Source organism: Nycticebus coucang, chromosome 10 (genome assembly GCF_027406575.1).
Source record: "Nycticebus coucang isolate mNycCou1 chromosome 10, mNycCou1.pri, whole genome shotgun sequence".
NCBI lineage: Eukaryota > Metazoa > Chordata > Mammalia > Primates > Lorisidae > Nycticebus > Nycticebus coucang.
The window spans coordinates 122980317-122994011 of record NC_069789.1 but is presented as its reverse complement, the minus strand read 5'-3'; the positions used below and the strand labels follow the sequence as shown (position 1 = coordinate 122994011).

General features: G+C 51.0%; 2 protein-coding genes and 1 pseudogene across 6 annotated transcripts in view; all 3 read right to left on the bottom strand.

Annotated features, from left to right (window-relative positions):
• Positions 1 to 23: 23 nt before the first annotated feature.
• On the bottom strand, positions 24 to 5926 carry LOC128596796 (cytochrome P450 2F2-like). 4 transcript variants are annotated; one of them, XM_053606523.1, is made up of 5 exons: positions 5562 to 5926; positions 3691 to 4161; positions 1878 to 2054; positions 1643 to 1779; positions 24 to 1546 (listed from the first exon to the last, which is right to left on the bottom strand). In XM_053606523.1, the coding sequence occupies exons 2-5, from the start codon at positions 3709 to 3711 to the stop codon at positions 1489 to 1491; spliced, it is 393 nt and encodes a 130-aa protein (XP_053462498.1). In that variant the 5' UTR covers positions 3712 to 4161; positions 5562 to 5926; the 3' UTR covers positions 24 to 1488. The 4 variants fall into 4 exon arrangements, with proteins under 4 accessions (XP_053462498.1, XP_053462500.1, XP_053462501.1 ...); XM_053606525.1 differs by having other exon boundaries at positions 24 to 501; positions 5562 to 5909; XM_053606526.1 differs by lacking the exon at positions 1643 to 1779 and having other exon boundaries at positions 24 to 501; positions 5562 to 5924.
• Positions 5927 to 6514: 588 nt separating this feature from the next.
• On the bottom strand, positions 6515 to 8288 carry LOC128596798 (thymosin beta-4-like). Its single transcript, XM_053606528.1, has one exon. The coding sequence runs from the start codon at positions 7054 to 7056 to the stop codon at positions 6922 to 6924; it is 135 nt and encodes a 44-aa protein (XP_053462503.1). The 5' UTR covers positions 7057 to 8288; the 3' UTR covers positions 6515 to 6921.
• The window catches only part of LOC128596595 (cytochrome P450 2F5-like), a 29752-nt pseudogene continuing 22571 nt past the window's right edge, over positions 6515 to 13695 (bottom strand). Inside the window, exon 11 of the transcript XR_008383115.1 lies at positions 6515 to 12563. The product of XR_008383115.1 is annotated as a cytochrome P450 2F5-like (transcript). The remainder of the gene's footprint in view (positions 12564 to 13695) is intronic.

Below are 13695 nucleotides of genomic sequence, written 5' to 3'. Positions count from 1 at the left end.
CTTTCTGTAATGAAATCTCCATCTGTAATTCATGGCTTTTATTGACCAAGGAGGGTTAGGATGTGTGAGGGCCAGTGAGCCCAGGGTGGCAGAGCCTTATCTTAGCAGGGCACTAGGCGAAGTTGGAAGGCTGGGGGGACATTGCCCAGGCCAGTGCAATGCAGGGTGAGGTTGATATTGGTAGAGTTCTCCACAGGGAGAAGGCAGAATCTCTAGGATAGCAGTAAGGAAGAGGAAGATCTCTGAACCGGCCAGTCCTGCTCCAAGGCACATCTGCTTTCCTAGATACACGGGTACAGAGAGAGCAGCATGTGCACCTCAGAAGTGGTCCAGGCTAGTCCCCTCCCTCTCTGGCCCAGACTTGGGGCAAAGGGCATGAAAGTGTCTTGCTCTGGAACTCCCCCTTGTGATTCAGAAGTTGGTGGGGTTGAAGAAGTCCGGGTCCTTGAATTGGGTGGGGTCCCGGTGTGCAGACACCAGCAGGGGAATCACGAAGGTGCCCTGGGGGTGTGCACAAATAGGGTTAACCACTATTCATAAGCCAGCGTGAACACTTCTTCCATCTAAGACTATGTATGTGTATATACCTATATATAAATATAATTTTAAGACAGTCTCACTGTGTCACCCTCAGTAGACTCCCGTGGCATCACAGCTTGCAGCAACCTCAAACCCTTGGACTTAAGAGATTCTGCCTCAGCCTCCCAAATAGCTGGGACTACAGGCGCCTGCCACGATGAACCACTGTGTTTTTTTTTTGTTAATGTTTAGTAGGCCCTATCTGGGTTCAAAATCACCAGTCCTGGTGCATGTGTCCTAACCACTGAGCTACAAGTGCCAAGCCATATATATTTTTATTTTCTGAGGCAGAGTCTGTCTCTGTCACCCTCAGTAGAATGCAACCTCAAACTCTTGGGCTCAAGTGATCCTCTTGCCTTAGCCTCTCTAGTACCTGAGACTAGAGATCTCTGCCACAATACTTGGCTGTTTTTAGAGAAAGGGTCTCACTGTTTCACTCTTGATCAGACCGGGTCTTGAACTCCTGAGTTCAAGGGATCCACTTGCCTTGCCCTCTCAGAGTGCTGTAATCACAGGCGTCAGCCACTGGCCCCATGTAAGAGTCTTTTATTTATTTATTTGCAGCTTTTGGCACATAGGTGGCACCTGTGGCTCAACGGAGTAAGGCGCCGGCCCCATATGCCGGAGGTGCGGGTTCAAACCCAGCCCCGGCCAAAAACTGCAAATAAATAAAAACCTGCTCTTCGGGTCATTGAGCGTCAGTCGGCACCACGTATGCCCATTCTGGCGGATTTTAGTCAACAGGGGCGCTCATGCCTCCGGCCCCAATAGTATCCCTGGACTCTGGGCACCTTGGGCAGAAGGTGGGCGTCGCGGGTGAGGGCGCGCGGCAGACCCAGCGGCAGCACGCTGATGAAGCGCTGGATCTCATGTAGCACGGCGTTGGTGTAGGGCAAACGCGCACGGTCCTCAAGGCTTGGGGCGCGCGCCCGACCTACCACAGCGTCCAGCTCCGCTTGCACGTTGGCTGGGGCCGGTGGGAGCTGTCAGCCGAGCTCTTACCTACCCCTCCAGCCATCCCCAAACCCCAGACCCTCATTCTGGGTCTCTCCAGCTTGCAGACCTGCCTGCCACCTCTGGGTACTTCAGGAGAATGAGGAGACCATAGCGCAGAGTGGTGCTTGTGGTGTCAGTGCCACCAAAGAAAAGGTTGTGTGTCGTCATCACCAGTGTTCCCTCCTGGAAATGGCTCTCCCGGTCCTGCTTTACTTGTGGGCAGAGAGGACAGGTACTGCCGCTGTGCAGGGCACCTGTTGGTGGGTGGTGTGGATAGGGTTTAGGGTAGCAGGGACTTGTACCTTATCCATCTGGTCAAGGAAACAATGGATGAAATCGCGAGGCTCCCCAGGATGCCTTGTCTGCTGGTGCCGCTGGATTTGCTCAGAGATGAAGACCCATAACTCTGCAAAATTTCGGAAGATTCGGTGATGTGGGCCCAGGAGCCAGTCCAGCAGGGAAGGGTAAATGTTGTATACCTGGGGAGACAGGATCTCAACAGGACCTTGGACAAGGCCACTAGTCTCAGTGTCTTGTGGGGAGGCTGGACCAAGTTTTTAATGTTGAAGGTTCTATAACTCATCCACAAAATTTAAGACTGTCTCCTTTTTTTTTTTTTTTTTTTTTAGACACAGAGTCTCACTTTATTGCCCCTCTGTAGAGTGCTGTGGCGTCACAGGTAATAGCAACCTCAAATTCTTGGGCTTAAGCGATTCTCTTGCCTCAGCCTCCCAAGTAGCTGGGACTACAGGCCCCTGCCACAACACCCGGCTATTTTTTTGTTGCAGTTTGGCTGGGGCTGGGTTCAAACCCTCCACCCGGTATATGGGGCCGGCACACTACTCACTGAGTCACAGACACCACCTGTTTTTTTAAGATACAGGGTCTCACAATGTCACCCTCAGTAGAGTGCTGTGGCATCACAGCTCACAACAACCTCCAGCTCCTGGGCTTAGGTGATTCTCTTGCCTCAGCCTCCCGAGTAGCTGGGACTACAGGCGCTTGACACAACGCCCGGCTGTTTTTTGTTGCAGTTTGGCCAGGGCTGGGTTCAAACCCCGCCCCTCAGTATATGGGGCCGGTGCCCTACTCACTGAGCCACAGGCGCCACCCAAGACTGTCTCATTCTAATGAACTATTATAGCCATGTACTTTTTTTTTTTTTTTTTAGGCAGAGTCTCAAGCTGTCGCCCTGGGTAGAATGCTCTGGTGTCATAGCTCACGGCAACCTCCGACTCGGGCTCAAGTGATCCTCTTACCTCAGTTTTTCTATTTTTAGAGAGATGGGGGGGGCTCTTGGTTTTTTTCTCAGGCTGGTCTCAAACTTGTGAGTTTAAGCAATCCACCCACTTCGGCCTAGAGTGCTAGGATTACAGGCATGCCCCGCCAGGGGTTGTTTGGTTTTTGAGACAGTCTCACTCTGTCGCCCCCGGTAGAATGTCTTGGCATCGTAACTCAGAAACCTCAAACTCTTGGGCTCAAGTGATCCTCTTGCCCCAGCCTCCCAAGTTGCTGGGGAGCTGTGTGCACCACAATATCAGGCTAGTTTTTTTGTTTGTTTTCTATTTTTAATAGACATTGGGTCTTTTGCTCAGGCTGGTGTGGAATTGCTGAGCTCAAAGCAATCCGCCTGCCTCTCCTCCCACAGTGCTAGGATTACAGGAGTGAGCCACCACACCTGGCCTGAGGTGTTTGTTGTTGTTGTTGTTGTTGCTGTTTTTTGAGATAGAGCTTCAAGCTGTCACCCTGGGTAGAGTGCCATAGCATCTTAGCTCACAGAAACGTCCAACTCCTGGGCTTAAGTGATTCTCTTGCCTCAGCCTCCCAAGTAGCTGGGACTACAGGCACCCGCCACAACGCCTGGCTATTTTTTTTTTTTTTGGTTACAGCGGTCATTGTTGTTTGGCAGGCCCTGGGCTGGATTGGAACCTGCCAGCTCAGGTGTATGTGGCTGGCGCCTTAGCCGCTTGAGCCACAGGCCCTGAGCCGGGGTGTTTTTTTTTTTTTTTTTTTTTTTTTTAAATCACTAGAATGATTTATTGTCATTTTAGAGGGCACAGAGGGTTTTGCATAAAATTGGGCACACGAGGGAGACATTGTGGCCAGTCCTCTCACCTCACCCCATCTGGAACTCATTATGCGGAAGTTGTCATTGAAGAGGTCCAGGAGCCTCAAGAACTCCGGGTCTCCATAGCCATAGTGTTTCCCAAAGACCACAGAACAGATAACATTGGGTACAGCATTACCCAGTAGTCGCCTGGGGTCGAACGGGGAAGGAGTGGCAACAGGGCCAGGTTTTAACGCTGTGGTCACGTTCCCAGCTAGCTCTTTGGGCTTATTGCCTTTGTTCTACCCAAAGGCCTTCCCATGGCCTCTCCCCGCACGCCATTGGCCACATCCACACCAGGCCCTTCTGTTTCCAAGGCTAGGCCGCACCAATGGTGCCTTGAAATTCATTAAGCAGACAAGAAGCCTCCTCCAGGATTTGCTCCTCGATGGTCCGTGTGCCCAACCCGAACTCTTTCAATGCTCCAAGTGCAAAATTGCGCAGCGTTCGCCAGCGCGGTCCATTAGAAAACACGATGCCTACAAGTGGGGATAGAAATGAAGGTGGGCCAGGGAGTTGGCCACGCCCCCTCAGGAAGCTCCAGTTACTTATCTACGCCCCTTTCGGTGCCTCCAACTCCTGGAGCCGACTTTTTTCTTTTACTAGACCACTTGGCTGCCCTTCTCGGCCCAGTCCACACGTTGGCCTCTGCCTCTGTTGGTCCGGGTCTCTGGCCTGAGTTTGCTCTCTTTGGCTTCGACTCCTAGGCTTTTCTCTCCTATTGGAGAGAAAGCTTCGACTCGTCGGTTCGGCCTACACTTTAGCTCCGCCCCACCCTCTTGGCTATTTAGGACCCGCCCCATTTTCCAGCTCCAACTTTTATCTGCCCAACCTGGCTTTTTCAGTCCCCCACTTCCAGCGCCCCGGCCTCATCGTTTCCGTGTGTGAGGCGTTCGAAGACCGGCATGGCCCCGCGGCCAAAGAAGGGATCCGCTTGTAGCACTAATGCGTCTCGCAGCGCTGCGTAGCCGCAGAGCACCGCTTCAGGACGCCGGCCCAGTCTCGCTGTGAACACCGAGCCCCAGTGGCGGGAGAGCTACCGGGAGCAGGCTGGTGCTCAGCGGTTCGGGTCCTCCCTGCTAATCCGAGCCCCAGCCCCCAGCTGCCTCCTTCGGGCTCAGGGCGTCCTCGGCTCAGCCCCTTATTACTCAGGCCCAGGAGTTCAGATCCCTACCTCCTTCTTCCCTCAGATCCTGGAGTCCAGGACCCTACTTCCCTCATTCCTCAGGTTCAGGAATTCAGATCCCTAGCTCCTTTCTCCTTCAGAACCAGAAGTCCAAGCCTCCACTTACCTCTTTCCTCGGAGCGTAGAAATCCAGCCTCTGATTCGCACCCTTCACTTTTTTTTTTTGAGACAGTCTCACTATACCGCCTCCCCCATCCCCCCGTAGAGTTCGTAGCGTCACAGTTTACAGTAACTTCAACCTCTTGGACTTAAGCGATTCTCTTGCCTCAGCCTCCCAAGTAGCTGGGACTACAGGCGCCCACAACAACTCCCGGCTATTTTTGTTGTTGTTGTTACAGTTGTCATTGTTGTTTAGCAAGCCCGGGCTGGGTTCGAATCCGCCGGTCCAGGAGTATGTGGCAGGCGCCCTAGCCGCTGAGCTACAGGTGCCGAACCCACTCTGAACCATGAAAGTAGACCCTCTGTTTCCCCGCCCCAGGTCGTCCTCCCTCACAACCCGGGTGTCCAGGCCTTATACTTCCCACTCCCTGGTCTCCTTTCCTGGAACTAAGGAGGCAGAACCCCTCAATCCTTCCTCAGGAATCACTTGGTCTGAACCCTCAATTGTCTTCATTCAGGGAACCAAGCGCTCTAGCCCTAAGCCCCATCTTCACGATTGCAGAATTTTATTCTCCCATTCATGGTCGGGCCTACCTCCATGAGCGCACGGACCAGGCGTCCGGGCTCCAGCTGCAACAAGTTCCCCAACAACGGGAGCGCCTGGGCCCGGCGGGCAGAGCCGCGCGCACCCCAATTCCACTATGCTAATGCCAGCGCCAGGAGCGGCAACAGCAGAGCTGCTATCCCCGTGATCATTGTGCCTGCGATCCTGATGCCTGTGTTCCTTCACCTCTATTTGATTTCCTTTGGGTCTTGGGTGGAGCAGGGGTGGAGATCTGATGTGGGAGGAGTGGCATCTTCCCGGCTGCTCTCTCCACAGATTTCCCAACCCAAAGTCTCCACACCGCCGCTCCTCCCGCCAGTTGTAGCAGAACTAAGCCTGGCTCCCCCTGCTTTTTTTCTGTGGCTGCCTCAGCTAGCTCTCTTTGACAACTTTCATAAGCCAGGATTTTTTTTTTTTTTTTTTTGAGACAGAGTCTTACTTTGTCATTCTCGGTAGAGTGGGGTGGTATCATATTTCACATAACCTCAGACTCTTGGACTCAGGCGATCCTCTTGCCTCAGCCTCCCAAGTAGGTGAGAGTATAGATGCCCACCACAATCCCATTTGTTTTTAGAGACAATGTCTCCCTCTTGCTGGGGCTGGTCTCCAATTCCTTAGCTCAGGCAATCTACCTTCCTCAGCCTCTCAGAATGCTAGGACTACAGGCGTGAGCCACTGTACCCAGCAGGCAGTGTGCCAGCATTTTCATGTCAATACACCTGGACAACAAGCACACCTTCCTAAGCCCCTAGAACATTTGGGTTCCTGTTACTTGGACTGTAAGTGTGTATTTCTCAATCTCTGGGCTCCCTGAATGCGTACCCTCTATTTCTGATTCCTAAATATACTCCTGACTCCTAAGTACGCTCCTTTTTTTGTCGTTGTTTGTTTGAAAATGTTTTTTAATTTCAAAATATTAAATGGGTGCAAGTTTTTTTTTGAGGTTTTAAAACTTTTTATTTGCATTAATAAAAAAATTGTGCATTCCAATAATTAAAATCATTTGAACGAAAAAAAAATGGCACTCAGATTAAACTGCATTTTACAGCCTGCAAGAAACCCTGGGGCCAGCTTAGTTTTAACTGTAGATTTCACTGTCGTCCCACCCCAATTCTTTCTTCACCAACATGCAAGTTCTTTTCCTTCCCTGCCAGCCAGACAGGCAGATGGTAGAGGCAGGCGTGGCCTTCGTTGTCAGTAGTTCTGGATACTTTGATGTGAAAGGGGCAGCACAGTCATTTAAACTTGATCCAACCTCTCTGCATCTTACAAAGTTAAACAGCTAAAAGAAGTAAAATAAGAAGGCAATGCTTGTGGAATGTCCAGTGCATATCGGCGGCGCTCGCCTCATTATGACTCGCCTGCTTGCTCCTCCTGTTCGATCGTTTCTTTGGAAGGCAGTGGATTCTTCTCTTGCGTTTCCGTCTTCTTCAATTTCGACTTATCGAATTTCTCGATCTCAGCCATATCGGGTTTGTCAGACATGGTAGCGGAGGAAGCGGAGCGAGATGCGAGAGCTAGAAGAGTCCGATCTGCTCAGAGGTAACCGCCGAATTGGTGCAAGTGTTTTTGTTTTATTTTTGTGCAAGGTGAATTTTTTAATGTTGAAGTCATGGCTTTTAGTGTGCCTGCCACTAGGATAGTGTTCATTGTACCTGATAGGTAAGTTTTTTTCCTCCCCTCCCTCCTTCTTTTTTCCAGAGTCCTTAACACCTCTTTGTTCCTGTTTGTACCAATCATTTAGCTCCCACATTTTTATTTATTTATTTTTATTTATTTTTTGAGACAGAGCCTCAAGCTATCGCCCTGGGTAGAGTGCCGTGGCATTACAGCTCACAGCAACCTCCAACTCCTGGGCTCAAGCGATTCTCCTGCCTCCGCCTCACAAGTAGCTCGGCTACAGGCGCCCACCACAGCACTCGGCTTTTTTTTTTTTTTTTTTGGTTGCAGCCATCATTGTTGTTTGGCGGCCTGGGCTGGATTCGAACCCGCCAGGTGTATGTGGCTGGCGCCTTAGCCACTTCAGCCACAGGTGCCCAGCCTTTTTTTTTTTTTTTTTTAGAGATAGAGTCTCACTCTGTCGCCAAGGGCGACACAGCTCATAGCAACCTCCAGCTCTTGGGCTTAGAAGATTCTTTTGCCTCCGCCTCCTGAGTAGCTGGGACTACAGGCACCCGCCACAACCTCCGGTTATTTTTTTTGTTGCAGTTTGGCCAGGGCTAGGTTTGAACCAGCCACCTTCAGTATATGGGGCTGGCGCCCTACTCACTGAGCCACAGGTGCCGCCCAAGTGTAGGTGTCTTTTTGATAAAATGAATTCTTTTTTTTTTTTTTTTGTAGAGACAGGGTCTCACTTTATGGCCCTTGGTAGAGTGCCATGGCATCACACAGCTCACAGCAACCTCCAACTCCTGGGCTTAAGCGATTCTCTTGCCTCAGCCTCCCAAGCAGCTGGGACTACAGGCGCCCGCCACAACACCCAGCTATTTTTTGGTTGCAGTTCAGCCGGGGCCGGGTTTGAACCTGCCACCCTTGGTATATGGGGCCGGCGCCCTACCGACTGAGCCACAGGCGCCACCCGATAAAATGAATTCTTTTCCCCAAGGTAGATACCCGATAGTGGGATTGTTGATCAAAGGGCAAGTCTACTTAAATTTCTTTGAAGAATCTCCTACATACATTTCTGACCTCTGGCAGTCCTGTGCCCTGTGCCTGTGATTTTTTTTTTTTTTTTTGTAGAGACAGAGTCTCACTTTACGGCCCTCGGTAGAGTGCTGTGGCCTCACACAGCTCACAGCAACCTCCAACTCCTGGGCTTAAGCGATTCTCTTGCCTCAGCTTCCCAAGTAGCTGGGACTACAGGCACCCACCACAACGCCCGGCTATTTTTTTTTTTTTTTCTGTAGAGACAGAGTCTCACTGTACCGCCCTCGGTAGAGTGCCGTGGCGTCACACGGCTCACAGCATCTAACTCTTGGGCTTTATGCGATTCTCTTGCCTCAGCCTCCCGAGCAGCTGGGACTACAGGCGCCCGCCACAACACCCGGCTATTTTTTTGTTGCAGTTTGGCCGGGGCTGGGTTTGAACCCACCACCCTCGGTATATGGGGCCGGCGCCTTACCGACTGAGCCATAGGCGCCGCCCATGTGCCTGTGATTCTTTGGGACTCACACTTGAGCCCTTGTCACTTCCATTGCTCTTGAACTTTGTACAAGTCCCCCAGATCCTCCCTGGCATTCCTCCTGGCCACAATCTGGGCACGTCTGTGTCTACACTTAAGACTTCTGAGTCTGGCTGGGCACAGTGGCTCACATCTGTAATCCTAGTACTCTGGGAGGCCAGGGTGGGTGGATTTCTTGAGCTCATGATATTGAGACCAGCCTGAGCAAAAGCAAGACCCCACCTCTACTAAAAATAGAAAAACTGGCTCAGCGCCTGTGGCTCAAGCGGCTAAGGCACCAGCCACATACACCTGAGCTGGTGGGTTCAAATCCACCCTGGGCCCGCCAAACAACAATGACAGCTGCAACCAAAAAATAGCTGGGCATTGTGGCAGGCACCTGCAGTCCCAGCTACTTGGGAGGCGGAGGCAGGAGAATGGCTTGAGCCCAGGAGTTGGAGGTTGCTGTGAGCTGTGATGCCACAGCACTCTACCCAGGGTGACAGCTTGAGACTCTGTCTCAAAAAAAAAAAAAAATAGAAAAAAATAGAAAAACTGAGGCAAGAGGATTGCTTGAGCCTGAGTTGGAGGTTGCTGGGAGCTATGATGACACGACACTCTACCCAGGGCAACAGCTTGAGACTGTCTCAAAAAAAAAAGAATTAAAGAAAGAAAAGAAAAAGAAAAAAAGACTTCTGAATCCCTTCCTACATGTCTCCTGCACCTCCGTACTTATGCCCTGCCCTGAACTCCTATAATCTCTATTTCCAAGGCTCTGGTTCCTAAATGGTCCCACATGTCCTATGCCAATGCTGCTTTATCCCCTAATGTCTATTTCCCCAAGCTCCCAAGTGGATCCTCCTGAGGCTAGAGCATGATATCAGACAGACATATCCCTCATTCTCCCCTCCTCCAGACACACATCCTAGAGGATCCCAGGCTGGAGGGGGCAGACTCAGGAGTGGGTGGTGGGAGTGGGGCTAAATTAGTGCTTGGAACAGACTGTTCAGGAATGTGGTCCACCCTCCTGCTGGCCCTGCCTGGCCAGATCCAGCCCTCCTCCAAGTGCCTGGCCCAGGGCCCAGACCTGGGGAGAAGGTGGGGGACTGTGTAGAGTCTTAGACTAGAATTTTCTCTCAGAGTGCCATTCAGCGTCTCTGCCTTCGTTTCATCTCTGTGCCTCCCTCACTCTTGATCTCTGTGTTTCTCTGTTCATCTCTCTCCCTCTTTCTTCCCCTGACCCCACTTTCTCTTTGTCTCTTTTTCTCTCAGGTTCTGCCTTTGGTCCTTTCTTTTTTCAAAATGTCTGTCTCTTTCTCTCTATATATCTCTTCCAGTCTGTCTTTTTCTTAATCTCTGTCTGCTTCTCTGTCTCCCTGTCTCTGTCTCTGCCAAGGGTCTTCCTACCTGTCAGCCTTTCTCTGTTCAGTAAGCCATGCCCTCCCTGGACCCCACCCTTCTGTGCCAGGCTGTCTGATGGACCCTCTGTATTAGGGTCTCTGCTTCCTCTCCAACTCCTGGCTCTTCTTCCATTTTGCTGTTTGGGCTCTCCTCTCTGGAATGCCAGCTCCTCAAGGCTGGGACTTTGTCTTGTTCACTTCAGTATCCCCAGCACTTAGAGTAGTGCTTGGCATACAGTAGGCATTCAGTAAATATTTGTTGAATGAATGCCACACCTCTGTTCCTCCCTATTTCTGTCTCTGTTTCTCTTTGTCTCTAATTGCCACTTAATTTCCCTGTTTCTTTTAGTCTCTCCTTTTGTCTCAGGTTTTTCTCTTTTCATCTCTGTACCCTTCTCTTTCTCTCTCTCTTTGTTTTTTTTTTTTTTTTTGAGACAGAATCTCAAGCTGTCACCCTGGGTAGAGTGCCGTGGTGTCACACCTCCCAGCAACCTCAACCTCTTGGGCTTAAGTGATTCTCTTGCCTCAGCCTTCCAAGTAACTGGGACTACAGGCGCCCGCCACAATGCCCAGCTGTTTTTTTTGTTGTTGCAGTTTGGCTGGGGCCGGGTTTGAACCCACCATCCTCGGTATATGGGGCCAGCGCCCTACCCACTGAGCCACAGGCGCTGCCCAATTTTAGAATCTCCCTGTCTTTCCTATCTCTGGGCCTCCCTATCTCTCTTTGCTCAGTGTTTCTGTTTCTCCCCTCTGCCTCTTTCTTTCTGTTTTCCTCTCAGTCTTTGTTTTTCAGGCTCTCTCCCTGTCATCTCTGTGTATCTCTCTGTCTCTTCCTGTTTCTCTCCATCTCTTTTCAGTGTCTCCATGTATCTTTCTTCACCAACTCCCCCCTTGTCTTTCTCAGGCCCTCTGAGTCTCTCTCTTACCCTCTACCTCCATGTCCCTGGCCATGCCCGGGAGCAGACTCTGTGGTCAGCCTGTTGTGGAAACTGAAGATTAGGGAGCTGACTCCTTTATCCCTACGTGGGGACCGCCTATAAGCCTCATCCCAGTCAGACCCATGGTCTCAGTAGAGCATGTCCCAGCTTCTGGATGGCCTTGGGGGCGGGGGTTGTTCATGGTAGGGCTTCCCAGGCCACCTCCATCTATGGCTGGGGATCAACCCCATGCTAGTTGAATCTGGCTCAGTGCAGTTTGGGATGTTGGCCCAGTAAGAAAAGCTACTGGCAGCAGGTTAGGGTGTTAGGTCTGGTCCCAGGAAACTCCGTGCCTGGGATGGCCATCCCCTCTCCAAAGGGAGGAACGCAGGGCAAAGGAACAGCCCAGCCAGAGGGGTGAGGGAAGAGTCCCCAGTCTCCTGTATCTCTCACATTCATTTCCCATTCTCTCTTTCTCTGGTCATTTCTGTTTCTTTCCTTTCTCTTCTTTCTGTCTCCCCATTTCTCGGTCTCTGACTTGTGAATTGAAAGGTGGTGGTTAAAAGTGAAGTGTCTGGAGCCAGGGAGTCTTTACTCAGATCCCAGCTCTCCCTCTTTTGGTCTGTGTGATTTGGGGCAAGTCCGTTCACCTCTCTGAGCCTTAGTTTGCTCAACTATAAAAATGTGATACTAATACTGCTTTGCTCATAGGGAGAATTAATTGAGGCTTTAGAACAGTGAGCACCACGTGAGTGGCAGTGATCGTTTTTCAGTCTCTAACTTCCTCCCTGCTTACATCCCTCTTTGTACAGCTCCCTGAATCTCCTGCAGACTCCCTGTTTGCTATCTCTCTGGGCAGCTGTCTTTTTCTTTGTCTTGGTTTCTTTGTCTTTCTATCCTCGGGCTGTCTCCTGGGAACTTCTCCCACCCCAGCTGCCCTATAGGGAAGGGTAGAACCAGGCACAGGTTGGTGTCTCCCCTCTCTGCAGCCAGAGTTCCTGTCTCCTCATCCTTATGGGAGGACAGTCCCTTTAATTGTGGAGACAAGTTTGAATCTATCATAAAGGTAATCTGCTAAGGAGGGATACAAAAAGCCCAGTAAAGGGTGTGTCGTGGATCAAGTTCTGTGGGTACAAGCAAAGACATGCCATGTCTTTCTCTCTGCCCTGCAGCTACGACGGTTGGGGGCGGGAAATGGGCACGCAGCAGGGGTGCAGGGACGAACGTGTGCCAGCAAGAGGGAGAGGGCAGGCAGTGGACCGAGAAGAGGGACAAAGCGGTCTCTAGCAGCGATCCTCACAGCTCACAGGCCAATCTAGAAGGCCGAGGCATCGGCGCGCACGCGCAAGCACTGCTGGTAGGGCCGCGGTAAATTGTCCCGAGAGCAGCCGATCCGGCCCAGATCGATGTCCCCGGGCGCCCCCAGCGGCTGCAGGGAGGAGCTCTGCAGGATGGCGGTGCGGTGGAGGAAGAGCTCCATGCACGCCCGCGGTTCGCCCTGGCACGTTCGCCGCCCTGAGGTGGTGGAGTGGGGGAGCAGAGGGAAAATAAGATGAAGGGCTGCCACCCCAAGTTCCCAGAGGAAAACGGATTATGAAGACAACAGCTGGGAATGCAAAAAAGCCACCCATTGAAAGGTCTAGGAAAGTTGCTTTAAGTAAATTGTGGAGCAAAAAACTTGCTTGATGGAAACCGGGTTCGAATCCTGAGTTTGTCACAAGTAGTTTTGTGATCTTGGGCAAGCCACAATTTCAGGGTATTTAAATGGGCATGGTAATAGTGCCTCATGAGGCGTCGTGAATAGTGAATACAGGAAAAACAGACTATAACGCTTATATAGCGCTTACTATGTGCCATACATTAAGTGCTATGGCACGATTTTTTTTTGTTTGTTTTTTTGAGACAGACTTTGTCACCCTCGGTAGAGTGCGGTGGTGTCATAGCTCACAGCAACCTCAAACTCTGGGGCTCAAGTGATTCTCTTGCTTCAGCATCTCAAGTAGCTGGGACTACAGGCACTGGCCCCACCACAACACCGGGCTATTTTTAGAGAAGCACCATCACAATGCCTGGCTATTTTTTTACAGACAGGGTCTCACTCTGGCTCAGGCTGGTCTCCAACTCCTGACCTCAAGCAATCCACCGCTTTGGCCTCCCAGAATACTAGGATTACAGGTGTGAGCCACCTTGCTCAGTCTTATACCACTATTAATTTAACCCTCCTAAAAACTACAACCCCAAAAGGTGGGCCTTAGTATTGTCTCCATTTTAGAAATGTGAATTTATTTTTATTTTTATTTTTTTGAGACAGAGTCTTACTTTGTCGCCCTTGGTATAGTGCGGTGGCATCATAGCTCACAGCAACCTCAAACTCTTGGGCTTAAGCATTTTCTTGCCTCAGCCTCTCAGGTGCCTGTCACAATGCCTGGCTATTTTTTTAGAGACAGGGTCTTGCTCTTGCTCAGGCTGGTCTCAAACTCATGAACTCAAGCAGTCTGGCTACTTTGGCCTCCCAGAGTGCTATTTTTCTTTTCAAGACAGGGTGTCACCCAAGCTGGAATGCTGTGGCACGATCATGCTTCCCTGTAACCTTGAACTCTTGGGCTTAAGTAATCCTCCCACTTCAGCTTCCTGAGTAGCTGGGACT

Coding starts and splice junctions, on each gene's coding strand:
- LOC128596796 (XM_053606523.1), bottom strand. CDS start 3,711: ATGAGTTCCAGATGGGGTGAG. Junction 2,055..3,690: donor TGAGTTCCAGATGGGGTGAG/GTGAGAGGACTG, acceptor CTGTCTCCCCAG/GTATACAACATTTACCCTTC. Junction 1,547..1,642: donor TACCCAGAGGTGGCAGGCAG/GTCTGCAAGCTG, acceptor CACCGGCCCCAG/CCAACGTGCAAGCGGAGCTG.
- LOC128596798 (XM_053606528.1), bottom strand. CDS start 7,056: ATGTCTGACAAACCCGATATGGCTGAGATCGAGAAATTCGATAAGTCG.